At 38.6% G+C, this 27992-nt stretch overlaps 1 protein-coding gene across 2 annotated transcripts; it reads right to left on the bottom strand.

Moving 5' to 3' along the window:
• Positions 1-15163: 15163 nt before the first annotated feature.
• Positions 15164-27731, bottom strand: nptx2a (neuronal pentraxin 2a). 2 transcript variants are annotated; one of them, XM_079886012.1, is made up of 5 exons: positions 26814-27731; positions 25356-25572; positions 23542-23786; positions 18284-18463; positions 15164-15592 (listed from the first exon to the last, which is right to left on the bottom strand). In XM_079886012.1, exons 1-5 carry the CDS (start codon positions 27237-27239, stop codon positions 15365-15367), a joined length of 1296 nt encoding a protein of 431 aa, XP_079742138.1. In that variant the 5' UTR covers positions 27240-27731; the 3' UTR covers positions 15164-15364. The 2 variants fall into 2 exon arrangements, with proteins under 2 accessions (XP_079742138.1, XP_079742139.1); XM_079886013.1 differs by having other exon boundaries at positions 25356-25569; positions 26814-27289.
• Between the last annotated feature and the right edge of the window lie 261 nt (positions 27732-27992).

Below are 27992 nucleotides of genomic sequence, written 5' to 3'. Positions count from 1 at the left end.
CAATATGAGATGCAGATAGATATGGGCCAGAAGGCGCCTCCTAGCGGTCTAACCCTAACCCTACCCCAGACCTAAACCTACCCATAACCGAACAAAGCTCTGTGCGTCTCATATTGACGCTAAAGGGTGCCATGTGTGTTCGATGTAGACGAAATGTCAAAAGCGTCAGTATATGACGCCCTAGGATGAGAATGCGTTGGTTATACTCCAGTTTGGACGTGTACACGACAGCATCTGTTTATACTTTCTGCTGAGGTCTGCTCGGTGAACGCGTTCAATGCATGCGCAATAGATCGACCGGGACAGTAGCAAAATGGCGACGTCAATGCATGAGGAAGAACTGCTTTGCAGTATTTGCAATATTTTTGCAATATATATTTGCAATATTTTTCCCTCCAGGAATTATTGCACATCTGGCTGTCTTTATGTTCCTTTAAAGATGGATTGTAGAGGTGCGGGTAAGGACGGACTTCATCGCACAGCCTCTCTTCAAATTCGGTGTCCATGTTATTTCCATCTCTTTCGGGGTTTTAACCTAATGAACGCGTGCCCTTTTGACCACGCGGTCACAAAAAATGGGAGGCACGCGGATGTCCGCAAGGAGCCTCCGCGCGCACCCCCGATGACGATTTTTACGTCACGCGTACCCTAGGGCACTTAAAGAAAGCACACTTTCATGATTGTTTCTAAACACATTTGAGTACACTTTTAAAAAGTGTCTATATGATATGGAATATACTGTCCTGCAGAGTTTCATTGCAAACCTGAACAAACACATTTGCGTATTAGTTGTATAAGTTTGCCGTCTAAGGACTGACATTTTGGCTTATAAAAGTTTAGCCCGACTGTACGATCATATGTTCTAAAGAAACCACTGCATTATGAACGCAGCAAAAAGATTGAAATGCTTTCCATCTCAACTGTACAAAGCAGTTATCACATTAAGTCCAAGGTCATTAAATAAATCTGATTGAGCATTTCAAAAGTGCTTAGCAGATACGTGAATCTGTAGGCATTGAAATTCATTTCTGCACAAACACAAAGTCACCTTCAGCAAGCTTTTCTTTGCTACTGTAGTAACAACAGTGTAGTGCGTTAAATATTTATAATGTGCGAGCTTTAGTAGCTCAATTTAAATTCTTTTTAACTCCCATTACTCACGACACAAAGCTTCGTTTTTTGTTGCGCCTGAGGCCAGAATGCACAAATAATGAGAAATTATTTTTATTTTGCCTTTGTTTGAGTTAATAAGAATTAATAGTGTATTTTAGATTACATGACTCCTAATTTGTCCTCATCAATAGAAACTTTAGAAAAGTTTAATTCTCAATCCTCTCTAGCAAGAAAGGAGTGGTTTTATACAGCTGCTTTTTCAGTGACGTGACAAGACAAATGTATTTCAGTCACCAAGGCCACATTGTGCTGCCCTCAGCACACGTTTGTGTTCATTTGACCTTTACTGCTTAGAATTCAGACATGTTGTATGGCGTAAATTAATATTACACTACGTGAAGTATGAAGCGTAGTATGCCCTTTTTTAATATGCATGGAAAACCTGCTCGATGGTGTTTTAAGCCCCCAATGGCTCCTTAGAGGCAGCTAACCCTACCCTCAACCTTAAACCTACCCATCCCCTCGCTGCCTGGAAGGCGCCGTTGACGCCGTACAACACCGGAAAACCTGGAGGACAAAATGTGCAATTTACAACTCAATACTGTGACCCACAATGCAAAAGAAGTGAAAAAGAAGTACACTTTAGCATACTTTTACATAAAAATGTACTTGTTATGAAAATAATATGATTTAAAAGAATATACTTAAGTGTGAACTTAAGTTTACATTTTATTAATTTAAGTACATCTTCATATGTAATATTTATAATTACTTCTTGTCTTTAGTAGGTTAAAATAAGTGTACTTCATTAAAACATGACAAAAAAACATTGATTTAAAATGTACTTTAAGGTAAAACCTTTAAGTCTACTTAAGTGTGTAAAAAACAAAAGTGTACTCTCTTTAAGTGCATTTAAGTGACCTTAATTAATTTTATATTGTCTGCAAGTACAGTTTATTTAAATATACTTTTAAGATTTGAAGTACACTACAAGGGCACATTCAATACAATTAAGTGCACTTCTTTTTCAGGGTTGATCTTCTGCCTAAACATAAAATACAAATGGACAACACATTACCTGTATTATTATTATTATTATTATTATTGCAATGTTTCCAGATACACAAAATACATACAAATTGTATAGTCAGCATTACAGATTAGAACTTATTATAATCAATAATAATTTGCTTCCATCAAATCTGGTTTATTTTACAAAAGTCTTGACACTGTAATGCTGTGACATTTCTAGCAATCCACAGTTAGGACACTCATTTGACAGGCTTTGACAGTGCTGACATTAACAACTAACACTTTAAAATGGCGGAGAGGGTTTAAACACGCAGGGGGCGTAGGTCAAACGCAGAAGCGCTTCATCTGAGCATGAGCGCCTGAATCCTCGCAGGGATCCATAATCCAGGTAATGTCCTTATCTGTCCCCAACCATTTCTGATGAGTTCTCATCTAGGAAATCACACAGCAGCCGGATTCCACATCCGGCAATCAGGATTAATGTCAGTCAGACTCAGAATATCAAAACGGACTATGATACTTTTAGCTGTGTGCTATTTGTGGAGAAGTGGTCTTGTGACAGCTATGACTGAAGCATGAAACGCAACAGCTGTGACGACTCTTTTAGGGTATATGTTATTTACGTATATAATAAATAATACAATATTAATATAATCGTATTATTTATATAATAACATATTTTGCATTATTTTACATTGTTTTCATGGCAATTATGTTGAGTTTCATTGTGTTTTCGTTCATGTGCCTGTTTCCTTTCAGTTTAGGGTATGTTTACATGACAACAATGTACTAAAAATGGAAACATTTATTTTGCGTTTTTGCAAGGTTTTGCATCAAGATGATTATTTTTTTTGCATTCACATGGATTCATGAAACCGACTAAAAACGCTGTATTATTCGTGCCAGGCCAGTAGTTGGCCGTGTCACTTTGTAAAGAAACACTACGCGCCTATAGACTGAACACGTAATACGCATGCGCATGATTATCACCATTTTCACAAATTAAGCGCATAAAACGTTTTTCGTTTTTAGTTGTGTTGTGCAAATGCCCCCTTAAGACCTATTCTGATGGGACTAGTTTTCTAAACAACGTTTGAGTTACAATTCTTATCACTCGATGTCTGTGATTTCATGCACCGCTTCGGACGGGACTAACCTCTCCGTGTTTATTACATAGGTTGGAGTGTGTGTTTTCTAGACATGGGCGTTACAGAAGATCACCTGCTGTGCATGCGTGCATCACGTATAACGTATATGTCTTTTAATTTATTATTTGTTATAATTATTTGTTAATATAATTTTAATTTATTATAAAAACCCTATTTTAGTAAACTTTAGAGTTTTTGGCAGTGGATGTTTATAATAAACTTGCATAAGTGAGCAGTTTTTGCGATTTGGCTCTATTCTTCATCGGATAGCATCCACACTGAATCGAAATGAAAGCATGTCGAAGATTGGTGCGCAAACTGTAGCTCGAGTAGTTCAGAAACACACGAGGACAAGCGTTAGTATCAGCAATCACAGACATTCGCAATGGGAATGGATTCGATTTCTCAGAGGAACTTGAGTTTGCCGAAAAACAGTAGGTAATTTGCCCCCGAATTTTTACAGAGGTTGTGTGAGAAAAACACTGACTTGGGAGATTCAGACGATATTTAAAATCGCAAAATATGTCTGCGAAACATGAATTTCTCTAACGTCCCCCTGGAAAACTGGTCCTGTCCGCATAGGGCTTTAGTCTTGATAATTCGTTTTCTTGGTTACTGATTAGCTACACCTGTGTCTTGTTCAGTTCCCTTGCTTGCTGTGTATATTCTCACCATTTTGATTTTGGTTAGTTCTTTGGCTACTGTGCTTAGCAATAGTATTACTCCTGCGATTCTCATGAATGTTCCATTAGTTAGAACAATACAGTTCCCTTGAATCTAGTGTCTGTGTCAAGCGTGTTGGAATTCCACCACATCGGTGACAGAATGACAACCTAGATAAGATGATTGTAATGGACTGTTACCTGCAGAACATCCTCTTGCTGATGGTATGTCCCGCTCGCTCTGTCCCGAGGCCGGAGCTGATCGCCATGTTCATCTCGGAGCCCGTGGCGTCAGGACAGTCCACCCAATTTCCAGTCAAACAAGAATTTCCAGCATGGGAGGCGGGCACGCTAACAAGGACGCTAAATTCCGCAGCCTCTAGCATCAGGTGCTAGAGCGTTTCTTGAGGCCAGGGGAGTGAGGTTTACACGCACGGGTCTTACTAGCTTGCCTCCGTTACACTCACCTCCTTAAACCTCACTCACATCCTGGTCACGGCACAAATGTAACCCCTCCTGTCCTACTCACACTGCTCCAAGCGGGATTTAAACCACTAACAAGGACGCTAAAGACCGCATCCTCTAGTGTCAGTTGCTAGAGCACCTCAAGGGGAGTGAGGTTTACTCACACAGCTCTTACTAGCTGACCTCCGTTACTCCAGAGCCAGATGAGGAGCACTGGCTCCATGATTTTACTGCGGAGCCAGCTCTCACCCATGTCCCCACCCCAAACTCTCTCCTCCTCAGCCTGCTTCAGGTAATGTCCTTGATGACTTGGCCCTGCCTGTTATTCTTCCCACCCGCTCTGCCCTCACTGCTGATTTTGTACAACTCGCCGGCTTCGCCTCAGGCCCAGATCCCCTTGGCTACACCTCGGGCCTCTAGGCCCATGTCTCCACTTCTGCCTGTCAGCCCTCGGCTCTGCCTTAGCTCTGCGCTCCCTCAGATCTGCAGTGTGTCCACCATCACTAAGACTCCACCGGGCTCCCTCATCCCTCGGCTCAACCTTGGTCTCGCGTCATCCTGGTTTCACTGCAGACGTCCGGGCCTCTAGCTACGTCTCTGCTTTAACCCCAGGATCAAAACCAAATAATGCAAATGAAACTGAAAAAAAAGGAAAAGAAAATGAAGCCAATTTTATGAAATGTTTCAGTTTAATTTGCATTGTTTGATTTGGATTCTGGGGTTAAAACTGACGTGGTCATGTGTTTGTGAGATTTACCCTAACCTGTTATATATATGATCTAAATCTAAACTGGGTTGACTTGATGCTCTGAGGGTGAATTGAACATGAAACAGAATAGTAACTACACAAGCTGTTTTTAAACAGAACACCTAGGGTAAGCAACAAACTTCAAAAACATAAATTATGTAATGAAAGAAAATAAACAGCAAAGATGACGTTTTTGGAGAAGCTGGTTAACGAAGAAAGGATGAGCAAGAGCACTTCGTGGACTGTGAAGAAGGGGTTGTGGGGAAAGGGAGGATATGACATTCAGGTTTCATAATTTAATGAGAGATGCTCAGCTGAAAGGGCTTTTGTGAGTAGTTTTTTTAATGGAACAGGATAGTGGAGTGGAGACTCAATGTGCCTGGAAGAGGTCATCCTCCTGTTCCACATTCTCTCTGACTGTAATTACAGAGAAACACATGTTAGCTGGCCAGATTTTCACTCACAGATCTTTGTCTGAGGGCAGAACTGAAACTGTGGCATTTTAATTTGCCCCCACAACTGTGAAACTTGCCCTTTTCCTAATGGATACAGAAACACTGTGTGCTAATTACTAGTTCATACTCGGCTACTCTCTCAGCTTCTCCAGCTTGAACACAACCTCAAGGCAACAGCGACAACTTGTGCTCCTTCTTCATGCTGTTAAGTCCCGCTTAGGGAATGCATAATGAAGGTAAAATATGATTAAAACTCTGAAATTTTTGTAGACCATAGTTTTATTTTTAACCTCACCATATGTGCCCAGTGTAGAGTGGATTTTTCTGCGTTTATCACAGAAATGACCAAATCTGTTGTGTTTCGAATATACTTAGGTGCGAACTGAATGTAAACTGAATATCTCCTTAAAGGGTCATGAAACCCCCCTCTTTCAGCTCAAGTCTAGCTCACAATCTTTTGAAAAATGCAACTTAAATGGGCGTGGATGGCTGTGAGAAGGAGGGAGGGGAGTGGGTGTGGTATGGCACGGCAGGGGAGAGGGGAGGGGGGAAACTGTCATTGCCAGTGGCCCATGCATATCGACTGTCACTAAAAATCTGTGGTAAAACATGAGGAAATGCTAGATTTTCTTTATAGCTGGCAAAGTTAAAGTCTAATGAAATACACGGACACATTATTTTTGTCCTTTCAAAAGTAACTGAATGCCCTGCATATTAGCCTACTACAGTAATCATAATTGTATTTAAACATATAAATGTACATGTATATGTATAATTATGTCATTATAAAATATATATTTGTTTATACACACTATGCATATATTTGAAAGTAATACATTTTCCACTTAAAAAAAAAAAAAAAAACGTTCCGTACATAGCCTAGATCTACGCGCCCCCTAAACCCACATAATAAAGATAGACAGTGGCATAGACGTTTGCACAAATTAAGCATACGTTCCATACAATTGAGGTATTATCGAAATATATTTTAATAACGAGTGATTATTTAACAAAAGGCAAGTAAAACGGTCAGGGTTACATTTTAGACACACACACACACACACACACACACACACACACACACACACACACACACACACCTCTTAAGCAATAGAAAAGTCCTCGCGACCGCATCACTCGCAAGACGAAACCTGCATTGGTGTACAAGTCCACCATTCTCCAGTTGAATGGTTGCTACACACACATAGTTTAGAGGTGTCCATGGTTGATGGTCAACCAAACGCCCGCAGCCAGAGTCTAGCCCTGGCAGAATCGCGGGGAAAGATGCACTGGAACTTTTGCACCACGAAAACAAACGCGCGTCCCATCATTGCCTCTCTCATCTACTACGCGATATCACAGTTTGACATGTCTGTCATTGGAAAGTTCCACGTGGTGTCATGAATAATTAAGAGAAAGTGTCTTCTCATTGGATAAGAAAACTCAGTACATGAATAATTATGAGACACCGATGAGTCATCAAAGTACTATAGTGCTCTGCCACGTCACTGCCTGTGACGTGGACACGATGAAGATTTTAAACCCGGAAGACGAAAATAGCGGAAAAAAAACTAAAATTTAACCATTTTCCCCCTACTATTAAATCTAACAGATGCTAACATTGTCTTCAATGGTGTTCAACACACATACCTCTGTTAAAATCTCAGAAAATTTGGTTTAGGGTTTCATGACCCTTTAAATTCACTGGCCATTATGTATGTCACTGGCCCCAGTTTGAGATATTGTTAAGATCTCGTCTGAAGTACTAGAGGAGACACTCTACAGGAATGAATGATTGCTAGGGGTTTTTACTCAGTATAAATATATGAGATTAATGTGAATCAAGCATTAATAAGACTCTCCATTTAACATAATGGAAAACCTGAGATAATATAAAGTATCTAATTTGTGAGTTTTCTTTCCTATGGGGTGGTTGTAGCTGAACCTAACAGTAGCGTTGTCAGATACTCCGTATCATTCTTGTTTTGTTATTATACATGTCATTCTGCCATGTTTAAAGCACTAAAACAACTACACAGTGACGCCTTGGGAAAAGGAAATCCATGAATTAACGCCAATGACAACCCCGAGAGTGCAAATTAAAACAGAGAGCTCCGGAAAAGCACGACCTACATTGCTCTGCTCATAATCTGCAGATTTTTTTCATTTCCACCTGGCAGATTGCCAAGGCGAGGATTTTGCTGCAAGCAATTTGATCCAAAACAGAGGACTGGGGAAGAAAAAAAGCCATTTATGTCTATACAAGGCTTGTGTAGATTCAAACAAAACACCGCAGCATCTCACCACCATTATGAGAAGAAAATCAACACAATGACTTCCCAGAAAACCCATCGTCTGTGTGATCTGAGAAGTGATGTGTCAGATAACACGGATTGTCTAGACATGTCCAGAATAGAGACACCTACATGGTCCACAAAACAATTTCATTACAGGTTGTTCCTGGGCTCCGGTAACAATTCACTCCGTCAGACTTTGTAAGGTGCTTTACCAAAGCACAACCATTCATTAAAAGTTAAAAGACAAAAGAGGTGAAAACAAGAATAGGATTTGAATTCAAAACCTTTGGGGTTTTACCCAACAACACCTACTACAGTTATGCCAGCTGTCAAAGAGACATACCAGTTTGAGACCGGTAGTTAATGATACACTTTATGATACGAGGCAATCAAGAAATTTAAATGATCTTGAATTTAGCATGAGGAGATTAGACCAGAGGGCTTAAACATATAAGCAAAAGAAATTACCCCAAAATGTGTCAGAGGACTATTCAAGCCCCTAATTAGTGTGCCAGATTTCAACATATATATATATATATATATATATATATATATATATATATATATATATATATATATATATATATACATACATATATATTTTCTTTAAAATGACCGATCGTTTCACTAGATAAGACCCTTGTTCCTCGGCTGGGATCTTGTAGAAGCCCTTTGAAGCTGCATTGAAACTGCAATTTGGACCTTCAACCTGTTGGTTCCCGTTGAAGTCCACTAAATAGAGAAATATCCTGGAATGTTTTCCTCAAAAACCTTAAAGTCCCTGTAAAGGCAATTCTAAAAAAAAACATCTAAACACATTATAAATGTTAGAAATTTATTGCTAACACACATTACAAAGACTGTGAACTGTGAAGTACTGAATTGTGGAGTTAGACCGTTAAACAGTTTTTCACCGTTGCTGTGTTCAGGATTTTTTGGGCGGGGCTAAAACGGTGGCTCGATGACGCACTGGAGCCGCTGAGGCTGGCCCCTCCCCTAACAATATAACTAGAGCACATTCGCATCAGTTCGCCAATCAATCGCAAGTTACTGTCAGTACTATAAAGCCCTTTTCACACAGAGATTCTGGAAAATACACGGATAATGTGTCCCGGGATCGGCTGATTTTGGTTCATTCACACTGCCAGTGATTTTCCGGAATCTGTGCATGCGTTCACACACATCACGTAAAGACACGTGACATCGATGTGACATGTAATGTCTCAGCAGTGTCTTAAGTTTGCTTATGAGCTGTGATTTCTCTCTCTCGAGAAACCACGCTTGTGCATCTTTTCTGATTCGATCATAAACTAGCGCACAACGTACCGTTTCACTAGCTGGCGAACAATCTCAGCTTCAGCGTCATCATAACGACACACCCCTTACGGCATTGTTTATGGCGTACACACAGAAGGTACTCTAGCAATAGGCTTGTTTGAGATGAGCAAAATCTGCGCAGAACCGATCACTAGTGATCAGCGCGAGATGCATGCCGGTTACAAATTTGTCCGAGTGTGGTCCACCTTGCTCTAATGTCATGCTGACGTATGTCAAAACACTCTTGCGAGCACAAGGCGGACGTGTCGGATTCTGCAGTCGGGCGCAGTTGCTCTCCATTAACTGTGCTAATCAAAAGCACGATGGGAAACGACTTGCTGACGACACAGCTTAATGATCATTGGCTTAAACAACCATGATGTTGTTCTCTTTTTAAAAAATATGATTTTAAAACTCTGATATCATGTTTTATGTGTATACGTTCTGTGTAAATATATTCCCAAACTATCTGACAGTGCGATCTCTTTGGGTTATGCATTGTAATTTTTATTTAAAAAGAAAACACATATGTCTGTATTAAAGAAAAAATGCTTGATAAACATGTATTTGGAAAGGAATTAAATGAGTACTTTGGGTGTCTTGTTCATTATATTTATTTTCATATAAAAGCAACAGAACTTAAATTACATCCAGTTTATTAGCAACACTGTGCACGAGCTTGAATCCCGCGATATCCATCTTTGATCTCACAGGTGTCAGATCCACTGCGAGAAGAGAGATCTGTCCGGCTTGCCTGCAGTTTTTTCACTCCTCCTCTCACTGCAGCCGCCTACTCTTGCATACATTTCAGGCGAGGCAAGGCACATCTCAAACAAGCCTAATTTTAAGACAATTTCCTGGGATCAACATGCATGTGAAAGGGGTTTCCCACGAGTGGGCATGGTTTCAGCGCAGCCAGTGAACACGCCCCCAGCGTCAGAGAATACTGCACATTTTTTCAAGATTTTGATAGCTTATTTTATTTACTTGGCGGCTTTTTTTATCATTCAAATTTGGCTGGGTGGCTAATACATTTTTCTGTGGTGTGACAAACTCAGAACATATACTTAATTTTGACTTTACAGGGACTTTAATTTCTTTTTGACTGAAGAAAGAAAGACATGAATATCTTGGATGACGTGGGGGTGAGTAAATTATCAAGAAATTTTCATTCTGAAGTGAACTTATCCTTTAATGTGTACATTCAACCTTGTTATAGTGTTCAACCCTGTGGTCCTGGTTTCAACCCAAACACATGACAGATATGGATAAATAAAATGGGGAAACAATTAATTATGAACTTAATGCTTGCTGAGGTCAGAGTGACAGATTAGGTGCAACATAAATTTAGAAAAAAAGGTATATTTTTATTTTACACATAAAAATGATGAGACCAAAGATTAATTTAGTCAATAAAGTACTTTTTGTGTAGCTTTTCATTCCTTAAACAATCATTGTAGGAAGACACATCATGGCCATATTCCAAGATGACAACGTCTAGATTCATCATGCTCAAATTGTGAAAGAATGGTTGGGAAGAATCATGAATAATCATTTTCACACATGAATTGAGTCCAGACCTAAATTCACTGAAAGTCTTTGGGATGTGCTGAAGTAGACTTTATAGAGTGCTTGTCAATTCAAGGCACTGACCAGCAATTGATGGACCTTTTGATGGATATAAATATTGTCATTTCCATCAAGAGGTGCATCAATTTTTGGCCGGGCAGAGTATTTGTAGGCACTTCTTTAGTTTGGAGATTTTTTAATTTTTTTATTTTATTTAAGAAATTGATACTTTTATTGAATCAATTTCTTAAAAAAAAAAAAAAAAAAAAAAAATATATATATAAATAAATAAATAAATAAATAAATAAATAAAATCACCAAACTAAAGAAGTGCCTACAAATACACTGCCTGGCCAAAAATTGAGATTCACTGACTGAAAGTGTGTTCAAACTGTAAAAGATTAAAATATTCCCAGAGGCAGAAGTCTGATATGTGGTTTTCAGTTGCATTTATTGGGTGAAGAAGGACATTCAACTGTTCCTCCATGCTGAACAACATACCCAGGTTGCTCTGTATGCGAGAAAAGAGAGATTCAACATTAAATCACCTCTTACATTAGGTGTTGAACCCTTGAAAAACCCAGAAAGCACAATTGGTGCTCAGAAAAGGCCATTCATTTTTGGACAAAAATATCAAGTTACATTCTGAAACAAAATCAGATCAGTTTATAAACAAGTAATCGTTTTGCCCTAATGCTGCCTTCAAGTCCTCCCAGGAAGTTTCAACATGTGTGTTTGGAAATCGGTCAGAATATCATGGACGCATTGGACTATTTGAAGTTTCTTTCTCTTTTTCAATTCCTGATAAACACATGAAGCTAATGAAGCGCAAATGTGGCACATTAGGTGTCTAATTGATGCTTAATTGGTTCACTTCAGTGTTGCCACAGAGAATGATGGGAATTTTGCATCAGATGGGAATACATTACCCAAACTTCATCGCTGTTCTTCATCAACAAAATTATACACACGCAGTGCAGTCAACATTTTCAATTACTTATCATGGCCAACGTCAATTAGCTTCCACCATGATTCTTTAATTTACACCCACTGAAAATTAGGAGGTTCCCATTACGACATCATTATGTCATCACGCGCATACATCACTTAACATATGATGATTTTACCAGGACCTGAAGGCAGCATAACAGATTAAAATGCATTTACATAAGAGATGTTTGTTTCTCTAGGTACATTTATGACACAAAGTAGCAGTAGATTACATTCAAATGAAAGAAACTCAGTATTCAAAATTGTTTTATATAATTCCAGTGCATTTCGGTAGAGCAGTAGAGCTCTTGTAGCCCAAATACAAACACGTGTCAACAAGGGAAACACACTAATGCATTATTAGTGTCTATTGTGTAAGAACGCTGCACCACAGTGAATTTCACAGACTTTGATCTGGCCTTTGTGCACAAGAAGTTGGAGGATGAAATGAAAACATCCATGTAACACAGCGAGACGGAGTGAGACCGACAGGCCCAGAGGTGCATTTAGATGTGAAAACACAGAAAAGATGCAGAGGACCACATTTACATAAAGTGTCCCATATATATTGCACTGCTCTACTTCAACACAAATGTACAATTTGAAGAAGTCGTCATTAATAGATCAATCACAAAGAAAATCAGTAAAGAATCAAACATCTCCAGGTCAAAACAGGACCTTCTTTTCTTTTTCCTTTCTTTCTTTCTTTCTTTCTTTCTTTCTTTCTTTCTTTCTTTCTTTCTTTCTTTCTTTCTTTCTTTCTTTCTTTCTATTTTTATGACATTAAGCACATTTCCCATTTTCAGATGTTTTACTTATGATTTTTTTATTTTTATTCTTATTCTCAAGGGTGATTCTCTTTATTGGAATTATTGTAATACTGTTTTTATTTCAAGAAAATGATTGAAAAAAATCAAAAAGCAAACAAATAAATGTAACAAATACTACCAGTACTACATAAACAATTCAAACAATTCACAGTGTATATATATATATATATATATATAGCCATGGATATGTTCTGTTATGGAGACTTTTATTTTGACAATCTGTTCTGTTTTCTTTAGTTCCTGTTTCTTCGCTCTGTTTAGTTTCAGTTTCCTTGGTTACTGATTATAGGTGCGTTCACGCCATCACTATATTCCAACTTGTAAAAAGCATTCAAGTCCTCGTTGAACTCGCAATTACAGCTTGTAAACTGGACATTTCTGGGAGCTCCTACTTGTACCATGTGACGCCATTGATTCATTTGGTCGTTGACAGTGATGCCATAGAAAGGCATAAGGTGCGTTCGACTTCGGCTGAGGCTGGATGTATCCGATTGGCGCGAGTCGATGCTTTTTACTTGCCGTAGTGACGCTTGTGCGGTGTTGAAGCGGATTAGATTCAATATTTCTCAAATACACAGACGTTTCAGATGCTGTCATGTAGCAGCAGCAACACTTTCCACTCAGTAATTTGTGTACTTAAAATTAAAAATATAAAATGATTTGAAGTCAATTTTATCCCTTAAAACTCATCTTTGATTTCCAAAATGTATTTTTACTTACGTTTAAAACATATTTAAACGTTATTTTTTTTCTGTGCAAAAAAAATCTAACCGGTATGCACTGCTTCAAATCAGACACCGATCGGTTTGCGCAGCTCTGCATGAAGTCGAACACACCTAAAATTCCCAGGCTGCATACGAAAAAACATACGTCCGTACTATATAGTAGGCAAAAAACAGTACAGGTATGTGACAAAAGAATTCGTTACCAGATTACATTCATACTACATACATTCATACTTTATATAACGTACTTTTTTAGCAGCCGTGAACTCAATTATTCAAAATAAGTACCTTAAGAGTTTCAAGTCTTCGACCCATGGTTCAAACAGAACCATGGGTTCTGTTTGCTTTTGTCGCATCGCGCCGCTCGTGTCATCATCTCGAAATTACGATAAGTAACATGACATGGCGTGAACAGAATATGTATTAGTTTCTACAATTTCGTATTGCTGTCACCTGTGTCTATTTTAGTTCTTTTGTTCGCCCTGTGCATTTATACTCACAGTTTAGTTCAGACCCTTCAAAGTTATCATTTACATATATTGTGGTTCTTTGTTTCTGCTCTTTATCCTGTTTATTCCAAGGCTTTTTGGTTAATAAATAAAATTTACACTGTGTCTTCACCGGACACGAGCGGCGCGATGCGACAAAAGCAAACAGAACCCATTACAATCAGCGATGCTGTCTACACTGGATGCGGCACGATGAATCAAGACAAATTCCCAACAGTAAACTGAAGTTCTGTTCTATTTCTGACATAATTCAAGCGCTTATGCTTAATTGTCATGAGAATAATTTTATAATGCAAAAAAATGTGCTTAATCAAATAAAAATGAAAGAAATATAACTTTCTTATGCAAAATAGAATTTCTCTTTTTTGTTCTTTTGATTTCGGAGAGAAAGATGGCCTTGACATGTTTTTGACATGTTTCGTGAGATTCACTCATTTGTAGCATCAGACTGTCAGATAAATCAAACTTCCCGACATTTATGCGCTTTAAACAAGTGCAAGCGCTGTCAACCTCATTAGTGCCTATCAGTATTTCCTCAGTTTCATCAGTTTCATCTGCACATAATATAGCCTCACACCCCAGAGCTTTGTGCGAGGGTCTAAACAGGTAATTTACAAAACCCTAACACAATAAAACATTATTAAAGACGTATAACACACATTTCCCATACAGTTCTCATATAGTTAATCTCATTACGCTATGTTCTGAATGTCAAAATCCTTCACAAATATTTCAAAGACACCACATGTTAAATCTGTAATTCAGAATCAAACAAGCTTCATAAGGTGAAGCCCTTCAGCCAGACCGCCCTGTCCCGCAGTCAGACCTTCCCCTGGGGGCTTCTGAGAGCTGCGGGTCAGACCTCGGCAGATTTGCTACTTTAAGGTTTCTGGATGGCAGATCTGCTCAAAATGTCAGAAGATTTTAACTAATCTTTGGATTACAGATTCCGTCTGAGTGCCTCTCCATATGGGCAAAGTCACAGACTAGCTCCTTCCTTCATGTTTCATAAAGCTCATGATGGAACTATGCAGTTTAATTTTTTTTTCCCCAGTGAAGGGCATCAACATATACACAACATGACAAAAGCTCAAAGCAAAAATGGCAACAAATCCATATTTCACTGTTTATCTTAAAATACCCATGAGTTTGTGGAGAGAAAAAGTTTTTGAAGGACGCAACACCGAGAAAAGCATAAATATATCAACAGGAAATGTTTGCTTCAGCTGGATTCGCAAATACTCTATTCTGACCTTGAATGTGCACAGAATTTTTTTTTTCATTTTTTCATTTTTTTTTTTTTCACAGTCAGTGATTTTAGTTTTTGGTCAGGCTGACAGCAAAGTCTCAACAAACATAAAGCAGAATAGAGGACGAAATAATCCATTATGTGAAAATATGTAAACATGTGTTTCTGTCTTTGTCTCTCTGTAAGTTCGCAGAGCAATATCGGGACGCGTGTTACCTCTATAACGAGAACGCTTCCAAACCGACAGACGTGTCCTTAGGAATCAAAGAGACGGTCTTCACAAATCTCCAATGCTGCTTTTGTGGCACCGCCAAATACCTCCACGTTGGCATCGACCCACGGCACCACGTTGCCAGGCATGTAGGCTGAGCAGTTGGCCATAGCTGAGATGTCTATAGGACGCAGTACTCTGTCCCACATGTTGAAGTGGCTTAACTCTCCTACGAAAGCTTGAGTGGCATCAAATCTCCCACCTACGATGTCCTGTGGAATAACAGCACACTAGTTAACCACAAGTAGTGATTAGTGAAGTCTAATTGTTTAGCTAGATTTGAAAAAAAAAAAAAAATTAACCTAGATTTACCTTATTTGATTATTTTTATATACACACAACCAATTCCGAAGTTTAGGTTTGTTTTCAAAATCACTCGAGCCTTGACTGGTGAGCGGAAACTGAAAAAGCCGAATGGCGATTGAGATGAATGATTAAAAACTTATTAAATTCAGAGGGTAAAATCCTGTAGATTTGTTATAATACATAGTTTGTTCAAGGCTAGGATAGGATAGGATACTCAAAGCCTGATGCTTTGGCTGTAGTGGGACTATTTTTGTTGGTGGAGAAAAAAACAATACACAAAACTAACTGCATTTTTTAGAGTGTGTAGTTTAGTAGAATATGGTAAGTAATGCCAAGGACATAGGATCAATCCTCATGTATGGACTGCCAAATGCAGTAAAAGTATAACAAATTATTTTATGAATTCTGTGATGATGTGTAGTATCAGTTGGTTGGTTTCACTCTAAAACAATTTTTTTGAGGAAATATTAAAGAAATCTGAATGATAATGTCAAAATTTTAAAAATGGTTACACAAATATCTAAAAATGAACTTTTGCATGTAAGCAAACTGCCAAACCCTAAGAACAATGAAGTTAGTGTATGGTTACTATTAAAAATAAAGGTGTTTTATAAACATGTTCTTCAAGAAATAAATAGTTCTTTTAAGAACTTTCAGGAGCTATGTTTCCATCAACCTATTTTTCAAATGGAAACGCCAAAGTGCTTAAAAAATGTGAAAAATGTGCATAAAAAATATATTCGCTCAATTGAGTCGGTTAAACTTTTTATCCGATAAGAAAACATGCGCATGAACTACGATGCGCATCAAAAAAGACATGTGACTTTGCGATGGGATGGTATAACTGGACTAACCAATGAAACGATTTCGTTGTACAGCATCTGAAATTCTGTTTCGGTTGTTGTGAAACGCCTGCGTAACCAAAATAAATGGTTCTTTTAAAAACTGTTCACTGAAATATTTTTAAAAGTTTTTTATAGAAATGTGTAACTTACAATACAAGCATATTATTTCTTGTAAGTTAAAGAGCTCCAATTTTACTGCGCAACAGGAATGGGGTCAGAAAGACAATTAATATTCAGTACGATTATTGATTTGACTGCACTGACTCTATTGGATGAGAACAAAACTTGAAATGAATTAAGTGAGATAATAACACTAACTTTGCAACATTGACACTGTTATTGAACTGTACTGAATCAACATCGAACTAACTTGAGAAGAATAATGACAGAAGCACTGCTTATAGCTCAATTGAACTTGTGTCAGTGTTGCAAAGTTCAGCAATTATTAAATGTATTGAACTTAACTGAAACAACATTGAACAAATTGAACTGAATAATGATATTCTCTGAATTTAATTAGTTTCATTATTGATTAATTCTACAATATTAACAGTTATTTTCCTGTTTATTACTGTGAAGCTGCTTTGAAACAAACTACATAATCTGTACAATCTGTATAAAGTGCTACATATAAAATAAAATGTGACGACACATTTAAAGCTATGGTCTACGATTTCAAAGATTGTTCATTATTAATAACCTCGTTTAGATGCTGGTTATGGTTCTACAGTACAGTCCTAACAATATGAAGAGAAAAAAGAATGAAAAAAATCCATTCACTCTATTGGGTGTACAGCTGCAGAGAAGTTGACCAATGTAAGCTGTCCGGCCGGACAGCTTACATTGGTCAACTGCTCTCATCCAATCCCCCGCTCCTCTTGACGCTCGCGTCTCCACCCCACCGCACCCCACCCCGCCCCCCTCCTGCGTCATGAAATTTCGCGGGCAAGCAGCTGACAGTCTATGGTAGCTAGCAAAGTAGCATCAGCTGAGCAATGGAGAAAAAACAAACCAAAAAAACCGACGCTGACACGGCTGACTTTTTGTTGAGCAGGTAAGCATTTATTTTTTACTTTTATGGTGTGAGGTGTTACATAATAGCTTTTTATCAGTCTGACAACATGCTTATGCTGCCGGTCGGCATTGGAATGTTAGCCGTTTAGCATCGCCTATCACGGGTCAAAGTGATTATATTTCTTGAAGTGCTTGAATATATTTCAGTATATATTCAGTTTCTGTTCGAGCCGATCGGAATTTGAACAAGATGCGCCAATGTTTACTACCGGTGATCACAGCTTGACTGAGTGACGTTGTTTAGGTCGTTTCCCGGTGGGAGGGATCAGGTAGCACAGAAGGGAGGGGGGTGTGTGTGGAGGGGCGGGATGAGTTTTTTAAAACTTCACAACTGTCTCAGGCTTTCTCGACCGATTTTCAACATCGTAGACTACAGCTTTAAGTGATAATCACTTTTAGCTATTTAGGTCACAGATTGTGCCTTTTCAAGCGCTGTTAAGCACTGTGAATGCACTCAATTATCAGAGTAGTTCAGTGTAGGTGAGCAGCAGATTATGTGTCGCATGTAAATTTTGTGTGCCTGCTGTCTGTGTTACATGTACCACTTCTCTCAAGAAGTCCCTGAGCTCTCAGAGCTGCTGAGAGGTGACGTCTTCACATCATCGCGTGTGAAGACTTATTATTATCGTTGCATGTGTTCCTCGCGAGAGATCAGCTCTTTTACGTCCTCTCTCTCACCTGTTCTTGGCCCAGGATAATGACTCCTCCAGGTTTAATTGGGTGCCAGGGGGCCAAGTTCTCTCCGGTCCCTAGTCTCTCTCCATCCTGATAGGCCTCCCAGAAGCCATCTCTGGTTGTCCAGGTGATGCAGATGTGATGCCAGCGGCCGTCACTCACGGAGAGCGGAAGCTGAGCAACCTGTGACAGAACGGATGAAGCCGTTGGGTGTTATTACAGTGAAAATTGATCCTAAAAAGTGCATATTCTAGAGGAGGTAACCACAGTAATTGTTCACTACGGATCAACGATTGCTTCCAATGTTCATATGCAGTAGGGTGTCCTTTGTGGTTGATAAAGTTGTTCTGGGTGGTTGTCTATGTTGAGTCCAACACTCAAGTCTATACTTGTGGTATATGTCCCTAGATATGGCTTAGTCCATGCTTAAATGCAAGTCTATAGGTGCGTCCCAAATCGAGTACTTGTGCACTATTCAAAGTCATGTTGTAGTATAATAGTGCGATTCAGTAGTGCGTTCACACTGAAAATTCTAAAAAGAAAAGTGCACTTTAAGTACCCGGATGACCACTTATTTAATTGAAAAAACTAAGTGTGGAACATTGGACACTTCATGCACTCAAATGTCACAGCTTTAATTACATAGCGGAGGGGGAGTGGCTATCAGACTCCGATGTTGAAAGACAAAATAAACGTATAAAGTTCATACATTACACGGTTGAGTACATAGTGCATAAGTGCATAGTGTATGAGTCTGATTGCTTAGAACTGCAATATCACATCTTTCCTCAACAAGGTGTTGCGCACCAAATTGAATACCCAGGTTTGTTCAAATCCAGTAGTTTCAATAGGAATCCACGCAATCTGGAATTTTGCATGAGGGCGAAAAAGTTCCGCACGCAGATTTCGCAACAGGTTATTTTGTTGTTTATTAATATGAAGCTGCTTTAAAACAATCTGTATTATAGAAAGTGCTAAATAAATAAATGTTACATAACTTGACTTGTCAATAGACAATTAACCTTTTTGACTGATGTGAACAGTGTGCTCAAATTGAATAAATATCATACATTTTTTCCTGAATGAAATTCAAAGATCAAGTAAAGCGGCGGACACACTTAACGACAAGCTGAAACATTCTAAGACTGAACTGAACACACTTACAGACTGTTTCCAACGACTGCAGCAGATTTTAAACACCAACTGTGAACACCGACTGAACGCAACCATCTCTGACTCAGTGATCAGTCGCAAGTATCAAATCACATTCATAATCAGCCTTTCAGTCGTTAAGCGAGTTCCCGGCTTCAGTAAAATTATCCGATCTATCACTGCTGCATACGGATTAAGTTACAAACAACACAACTTGTATAAAGTAAGCTTATAATGAGGTGCGTAGCAACCACTACAGTATGCAACTCTTTTGGCGAACACAGATGCATCAAATCATTCATGAACGCCCTTCGGTATTACTCGCGCACCATGCTATCTTCTTATGGTTTTGCTTCTCTGCGTTGGTCGTAATTTCTTCTACGGGGGTTTAAAAGATTAGGGTCCAATAAACGACTCTTTTCATCACTAGGACAAGGACAAAAACTGCACATTGTACCCAGTTTCAGAAAATTGCTTGGTGCGATACAATTCCAAATGTAGGGGAGCCAGAGGGAGGACCAAGCTTGTAAGAGTAAGGAAGGATATGGAGTGTCTCGATGAATCATCATAACAAACTCAACGCGATAAAGTTTTATCTGATTCTGAAGCTCAACAAACTTTAAAATAATTTATATATTCAAACTCCAAGCTAGACGCATATTGAGTTTGACAACTACTGCACCTTGAGACCGAGGCTTTAATGCACTTAAGTGGAGAAGTATGCAAGTATAGAAACAGCATTCAGAGAGAAGTTACAAAGCACTGAGGTGTGATATATTCACTGGAGTGAGAAAAAGCACTGAAGACACACTCGACAGGTAATCAGATTCAGCATGGCAGTATCTCACTCGATCCTCGTCACTTTCTTGTTCTTTCCTGCTTGACGTATACACACACACACACACACACACACACACACACACATGCGTACACGCACACACTGTACATGTATAATGCATGTTGTGCAGGGCTGTGGGGCAAGTTGCCTCTCTCAATAAGCGAGATGCCAAACTGACACTTCCTGAGTGAGGTATCAGGGGAATTAGCAGGGCAGCGGAGCTTATTCGTTCTCTCGCTCTCTCAAGACCCTCAGGTTACACTCAACAAAAAGCCAGCGATGGCAATAACTCACAATCTACTCCACGAGGATCTAGAGATACAGCATCCATGGTTACTGAGACATGCTAACCTCATTTACCAATGCGATACTGGAAGCTAATTTTCCCCAAAGAAAAGCAGCTCAGCTTCATATTCTTGATTTAGAACCACTGAGGACATATTTAATTCATTTACGTGTGCTTTAATGCTAAACTTTGAAATCATCAAGGGTCTTGTGCAACAACTGCCTCTAAAAACTAATCATCTAACATTCAATTTTATTAAAAGTGCATTGGAAAACCTTTTGTGGTGAAAACATTGTGTGTGTGTGTGTGTTAATCTTTGGTCAAAACCATTCAGAGATATTTAAGGGAATTTTTACAAAAAGGCATTGTCGCAAGTTGTACAAAACAATCTAATTGCAAAAATATAACTTCTAAGTCCTCGTGCATTTTAAAAATATCCAATATGAATAATATCCAAATATCCAATATTATTAATATGCCAAACTTCTTAGGTAATCTAATTCATTTTAAGCTATATTTAAATGCTTTTTTGCATATCTTTATACAGTATTTTACATATGATGGATGTATAAACTGGGTATTCAAAACATTTTTACACTTTCTAGAAAATAAAAAAAAGTATCTGTTACATTCTGGTCTCTAGATATGAGTCCCGCCTTTCAAAAGTCTGATCACTTAAAAAATGCATTGTGGGATGAGTTATGTGCTGACGTTTAACATTTAGAGTTAAATGTTTTTAAAAACCTTCTAGTACATCTAGCTAGTGGTCGACAAATATATTGCCATATGTCTTTCTGTTTGGCCAATAAGTGTCTTAAAAGGGCCAAAAATAAGAATTGTCATGTATTAATCATTTTTTATTGCCAATGTGTGAACAGCTTGTAATGAAACTTCAAAAACGAGACCTTCCCCAACTTCCTAGGTTGTCTATGAAAGCCTGTAGACTGATTTTATGTGAAGGACTCTGGATGTTTTTGCCTGGAAAATCCCCAAACCCCTTTAGAGGGACCGAGGGCTTTTTTATTGCCAATGTGTGAACAGCTTGTAATGAAACCCACCACAGTTGAACAATAATCTTGTGGGAAAACACTAGACATATTTATGTGGATGGACCCTTGACCCTTCAATTTTGACAGAGGGATCGAGTCTACTTAACATGTACACTTCAGTCAGATCCATAGACCACAATGCAATGCAACTGTGACACCACAACAGCAACTCGCAGTGCTCGCAACTTAATTTATCCACAAGTGATCGAGGGTTTAGGTCATTCCATTTAAACCCATTGCAAGGGTTCCGCAAGTAGTGGACACTAGTATAACGTAAGCAATGACGTACATCCGAGTGAATGAGACGGAAGGAAGTTGTGATGGAAGGGCAAAACAAATTGCCCTACTTATAGCATTACATCTATATCTAGCAGCCATGACTCATCCATTCAGCTTTTGGGTTTGTGAAGATAAGCAGAACTGGGCACTTTGTTATAATTCTTCAACTATGATGCTATATTTTTCACATCTTAATCCCTGTCCACGTGTCAAGAAACTCAACAAAGTTGAGAGCATTTTAACTTCAATCAAATGCTGAGTGATTCTGAGCAGCGACTACCAGCTGGAGTGAAGACAGAGGAGCTCATGTGACGTGTCTCTTGTCATCTACTGTAGATAAAGTTAATCCTCTGAGTGAACGATTTACAATGTCTCTAAACACATACAGGTTCAAAACTTTATTGTACTTATACTGTACTGTATGGGCACATTCGTTCATTTTAAATGGTCCTGCGCTAAGACAAATTAATTTTTAAAAGTACAAATATTCCATGTAGTCTCAATTAACACAAGGTCATGAAAACTACACAATAAATGTAATACATTTGAAAAATGCTGTTTAAAATGGTTTGAGATGGAATATAACATCTCACTGTGCACGGCTGTTGTTTAATTAGCTTTTGATCTTGATCGCATTAAAATAGAAATCCGGCTGTGAAAACATTTTATTTGAGGAACCCTTTAAGGACCATAACTACCATTAATCATATTTAGTGTTATTTCCAAGAAAAAAGAAACAATAAAATTCCATTGATTTTTTATCTGATGTCACCAAAGATATTATTTATGTCATGAGATATATTACCTTGGTATATATTGACTTCACTGTCAGAAAATGTTAAGTTAAACTTGTCACTGGGGCGGTACCCTTAAAAGGACAACTTCGTACCTCTGAAAGGTCCAGTACTTTAGAGTCGTGATAGGTACTACTAGGGGTATAACAATATATTGTCACAATATATCGCAATACAAAAAAGCAACAATATGTATCGTTGATAGTAACAATCTGTATCGTGGATAGTTCGCCCAAAATAATCACTGTGTGAGGAAAAAAATACGTTTTAGTGTCAGTACTACATTAAACTACTATGATGTTGAATATAATGTATAACAATGCAATGGAGGAAATATTTATGGGTCCTGATAATGCCAAATGTCTCATTTTACCAGTAAAAAGTGGCCTACATTATTTTAAATATATCTAATCAGTGATCGAGTGCAAGCATAATCGTCTAAAATAATTCTGTATTTTCAGCTTTAGAATCATGAATATTTTTGGTCACCATTGTCCGGTGCATTGGGTTTCCAGCACAAAGTCCAAGCCTATTCATTTACACCCACAATGTAAAACCAAATTTTACATTTTAGTTAAATAATTTTTTTGTTAACCTTTTACCATATGTCTTCGTGAGTTCAATATCGTGATATGTATCGAATCGTAACATGAGGGTATCGTTACACCCCTAGGTACTACTGTTAAATAAATGGGTAAACAAGGTGCAAAGATGTCCCTTTAAAGGTACTGCCCCAGTGGCAAGCTGTTGTACCCCTAAAGGTACAAGTTTTACATAATAAAGTTGGGGCATAATAGGGAAAGCTGACATTCTTTCAATAAAAAACACAGATATCTTTGCATCTGTAGCTCATAAAGGCTCACCTTATCATTGACGAGGAGCTCCATGGGGCTGTTGCCCCACTCTATCAGCACAATCTCATTGGCTTGTCCCGGGACACCATAAGAGAACGGGGTTCCGATTCCAGGGCTGGCGCTGGACTTGAGCCACATGCAGACGGTGAAGGCGTACATCTCCGGCAGACTCTTCTTTATGCGGCCGTACAGGTAGTTGGTGCGCAGAGGCAGAGACACCTTAAAGTCTTCAGGAGATTTGAATGCATTGTTACCTTTGAAGAGAACCGAGAGAGAGGTTTGCATTGAAGGACAGGAAGAAGATGCAAAGTGCTGACCAGAGATGGTGTTAATTTGATTTCAGCAAATTAAATTTGGGTAATGCTTTCAGGTTCGATTAATGAAATGAGTGATCCACACAGGCTCAAGTAATTATCTTAATATGAAATGGCATGCTGGGGGAATGTAAGGTGAAAGATGCTGATGATGCATTGGCGCTAATCATTCGTTAATCGTTCGCTTTGCAAATTGTGCTGGCGCTGCTCTGAATTCTGAATACAGCAGAACAATGTGTCCATCCAATGCTAACAGATGGGGCCTGCATAAATCCCACATCTAAAAAGGCCAAAAGGAGCGATAAAGGCAAACAAATGATTGTAAATAGCAAGTTCATTCACATGCAGATATTCTTCCACCAAATAAAAATGCCACAGCCAACAAAACCTGCCTCAGTGTTACCTTTGTTTCATCCTACAGTACAACCTTTTCTGCATGAAAATGGCCCAAATGCAGTGAAGCATTAGTTAAAGGTTTCCCCTGACGGCGTGTCGAGCGCTGGTCAAGTTTTCAAAGTTTCTAGGTTGACCTTTCAAAGTGCAGCCAATGCTTTCCAAGCGCTCTGCATGATGCATGCTATTTCTGTCTTTGAAATGACTGCACCAACTTTGCACCAGAGCTGAATTTCAGACATATTTATTTACACTACAGTTAAAAAGTTTGGATTAATTACCATTTTGGTTATTTTTAAAGATATTTATAATGTTAAAAAAATATATATATTTCTATAAATAAATGCTGTTCATTTGAACTGGACTAATCAAAAAAGCCTGAAAAAAATCAAGGTTTTCTAAAAAATATGAAGCAACACAACTGTTTTCAACACTGATAATAATCAGAAATGTTTCTTGAGCAGCAAATGATCATATTAGAATGATTTCTGAAGGATCATGTGACACTGAAAACTGGAGTAATGATGCTGAAAATGCACTTTGATCACAGGAATAAATGACATTTTAGCATACATTACAATAAAAAACAGTTATTTTAAATTGTAATAATTATACTGTTGCATTTTTGATAAAATAATTGCTGCTTTGGTGAGAATAAGATATGTCTTTCAAAGTCTGACCTCAAAGTTTTAAACATTTATGTATATATATATATATATATTAATGTATTGTTTGTTTTATTTTCAATACTTTTAGTTTGCTGTCATGCGATGTTTAGTAAGTATGCTTTCCATTCAAGGACTGCTTTTGTTCTGTGATATATCAAAACAATTAGCATTGACTGTTTTCTCTTCCAAGCTCAAATGCATATTTTCACTGTGAGTCTATGTATACCTCATGCTCTCTTTTTTTATAAGCTCGTTTTCCTTCGGTGACGCTTTCTGCAATGTTTTTTTCATGTGGAGTTCAAAGCGGTGCATTGCGCTCGCATTGAGCGTGAAGGTTTTCGACTAGTGTTCCTATCCTATGCTCTATAGTACTATATTATACTAAAATTCTGAATTCTTTCTCATTTGACGTGACGGATTGAATAATTCATCAGTGAGAATGCCGTACTTTTCTCCAGCTCGGTGATCCTCTCCAGCAGTGAGTTGAGGGTGTTCTCGGTGCGCTGGCGGTGTGCGGTCGTCTCGTTGTACAGCTGGCTCTTTTCGTCCTCGAGTTCGGCCACTCTGGTCAGCAGCTGGCTCTCCAGGTCACTCAGACGCCGCTTCAGCAGGTCTCTCAGCTCGCTGGGAAACGGCCCACCTGATGTGTTGGTACGCAGCTGCTGCTGCACGACAAAGGAAACCAAAATATTCACCTGCTTCAATGCAAATGGCTTATTCTGTTGTAGCCAAAAATCCTTTCAAAAATTGGGGATTTGTGAGATGCTGAATTAGTGGTGAATGCCTTAAAGGAGTAGGCTATACATTGACTATATACATCTTAGCAGTTAAATAGGTAGGTCCGTGGTCCAAAACATTACTAATTGTTTTATTGGTCCAGTTTTATAATTGGTGTCTTAAACTACTGTGTGCTCACATAAATAAATACATAGTCACACTTGGTATTAGGTGTCTTTAACTACTGTATATTCAAATAAATAAATAAATAAATTAATTAAAGGTCTCACTTTGGTGTCTTTAACTACTGTGTATTCAAATAAGTAAATATATAAATAAATAAATGGTCACACTTTGTATTAGGTGTCTTTATTATGTATACTCACATCAAAGAAAATAAATTAATAACAAATTAACTGCTTATATTGCGTTCATGTTCATGTGGGATACGGGTAAGATTAGGCACAGGATTTGGTATGTAGGGTTAAGGGTGGGTTAACGCAGGTAAGATAAATGTCATTTAACGATTAAAGCAATTAAAGCTTAATATAAAGTGGGTCCGTTTTATGTAATGAGTTTAATAAGTGTTTAGAGTTAAGTGATGTATATAAAATCATTTCATGTCGAGTTACCAAGGTGGAAACTAGCATTCCTTATGACCCAATTGCCCTGTATGAAGTTTGTCTTGTTTATTTTTTAATATAGCGATCAATATATTGGTCGGGGTAATAAATAATTGATATCAACTTATTTACAGAAGTGGTGTGTCAGTTGAGTAATAGCCTATACCAAAATCTTCCACTGGCTTTGTCAATTGGTGCATCAAATTTAAGCAATTCTGTGTATAATTTGCTATAATTGTATTTTGTATGCAACAATCCGTATTATATCGCGCGAGTCTATAAAAAACCTGAAGTTCAATAAGTTCAAATCAGTATCCTAAAAATATTTGCTGAACGTGTATCTAGTCACAGCTTTCCATCGAGCTCATTATCAATATTTAATTAAAAAGAAAAAGATAACGTGAATTCAAATAGGAAAAGCCACTCCCTCCACATAACATGGCTCATTTGACCTTGTTTTGACAAATCATGCATCCCTAATAAGCAAGACCAAATTTCACAGATCATTACAGCTCTGTTTTCCTCACAAATAGCTCCATTTATCCCTCATAACCCTAAACTCTCACCTCCAGGTTGCCCAGTCGGTCTTTCAGGCTCTGCATGGTCTTTCCCAGCTGTTCCACGGTCTCGGTGGGGTCACGCGGCAGATCGCCCATCGTGTTTTTACTATAATCCTTCCTGCGCGCGCTGCCTCGCGACTTGGCTTCAGCCTCGCAGCGCGCGAGTTTGGAGTTGAGCTCTTTGATGGTGCCCTGCTGACTGACGATAGTTTCCTTCTGCTGCAGGATGGTCTCTCGAAGTTGGATGATAGTATTCCGTAACTCTTCCTCCTGCGGACTGGTGCTTTGGACCCGGTTGGTCGTTTCAACCGGGCAACTGAGGTCGGCGCCCGCGGGCACTGCAGTGCACACGAAGCGGCTTCCTTTCGCGCCAGCCACTTTCCCGCTCCCTGACGCGTATACAAGCAGCAGTGCCACGAAGAGAACTCTCATTACGGCCGCTTTCTCTCTTCAAAACGCAAAAAAAAACAAAAAAAAAAAAAAAAAAAAACGTGAGTCAATTCAGTTAGTTGGACTAAAAATGACGTTTAGTGTCAAAAGAACGCAATTCCAAAATAGAACCAGATCTTTGAAAATGTATTCCAGTGTCATTTAAATAAATAAAAACAGTTAGCGCTCCACGACACGCTCATACAAATCACTCAAAAACAAATCTAAACCGAAACAACAGAGAATTGCTGTAATGGCCTGAAAACCCAAAGCTTTTTCCAGTAAAAAAGCGAGTGCGCGCGCTTCTGCTCTCTTCACACAGTCAGTGAGTATGTTAAACAAACTGTTGGATTCCTTCTCACAGACGCGTCGAACTGTCACTTTAACAATATATCACTCAAAAAAACAAAAACAAGTATCTGTCCAAATGAAGAGCGATTTCCAGAGGATTCTGCCGTTAAATGCGTGAACTCTCTTCACACAGTCAGTGGTGCTGAACGGACAGCGGCGCTTTAAAGGATTAATATAGAGACTCCGGCGCGCGCAGTTTGGCTCCGCTGGAGGAGCGCGCGGATTGACTGAGCTTCATCTACGTCACTTACTCACGCTTAATGCGAGTCACGCTGGTATATTATATTGCCGTGGCTTTTTTTCTTTCTTCTGGCCTTCCGTGAATGTCGGGTTGAATAAACAGTGGGCTGAGTAGATGCAGAGCTCTTTAATAAACCATCAATAACTTGGTTTATTAAAAACCAC

This window comes from Squalius cephalus (genome assembly GCF_949319135.1).
Source record: "Squalius cephalus genome assembly, chromosome: 1".
NCBI lineage: Eukaryota > Metazoa > Chordata > Actinopteri > Cypriniformes > Leuciscidae > Squalius > Squalius cephalus.
The sequence above is the reverse complement of the archived record's forward strand: the minus strand, read 5'-3'. Positions and strand labels throughout refer to the sequence as shown.

Bases quoted from the DNA above. Each gene is read 5' to 3' on its own strand.
- nptx2a (XM_079886012.1), bottom strand. From the start codon at position 27,239: ATGAGAGTTCTCTTCGTGGCACTGCTGCTTGTATACGCGTCAGGGAGC. The intron at 18,464-23,541 runs GTGAGCCTTTAT...GTTCTGTCACAG, and splicing joins AGCTCCTCGTCAATGATAAG to GTTGCTCAGCTTCCGCTCTC. The intron at 15,593-18,283 runs GTGAGAGAGAGG...GTTATTCCACAG, and splicing joins TTATCCTGGGCCAAGAACAG to GACATCGTAGGTGGGAGATT.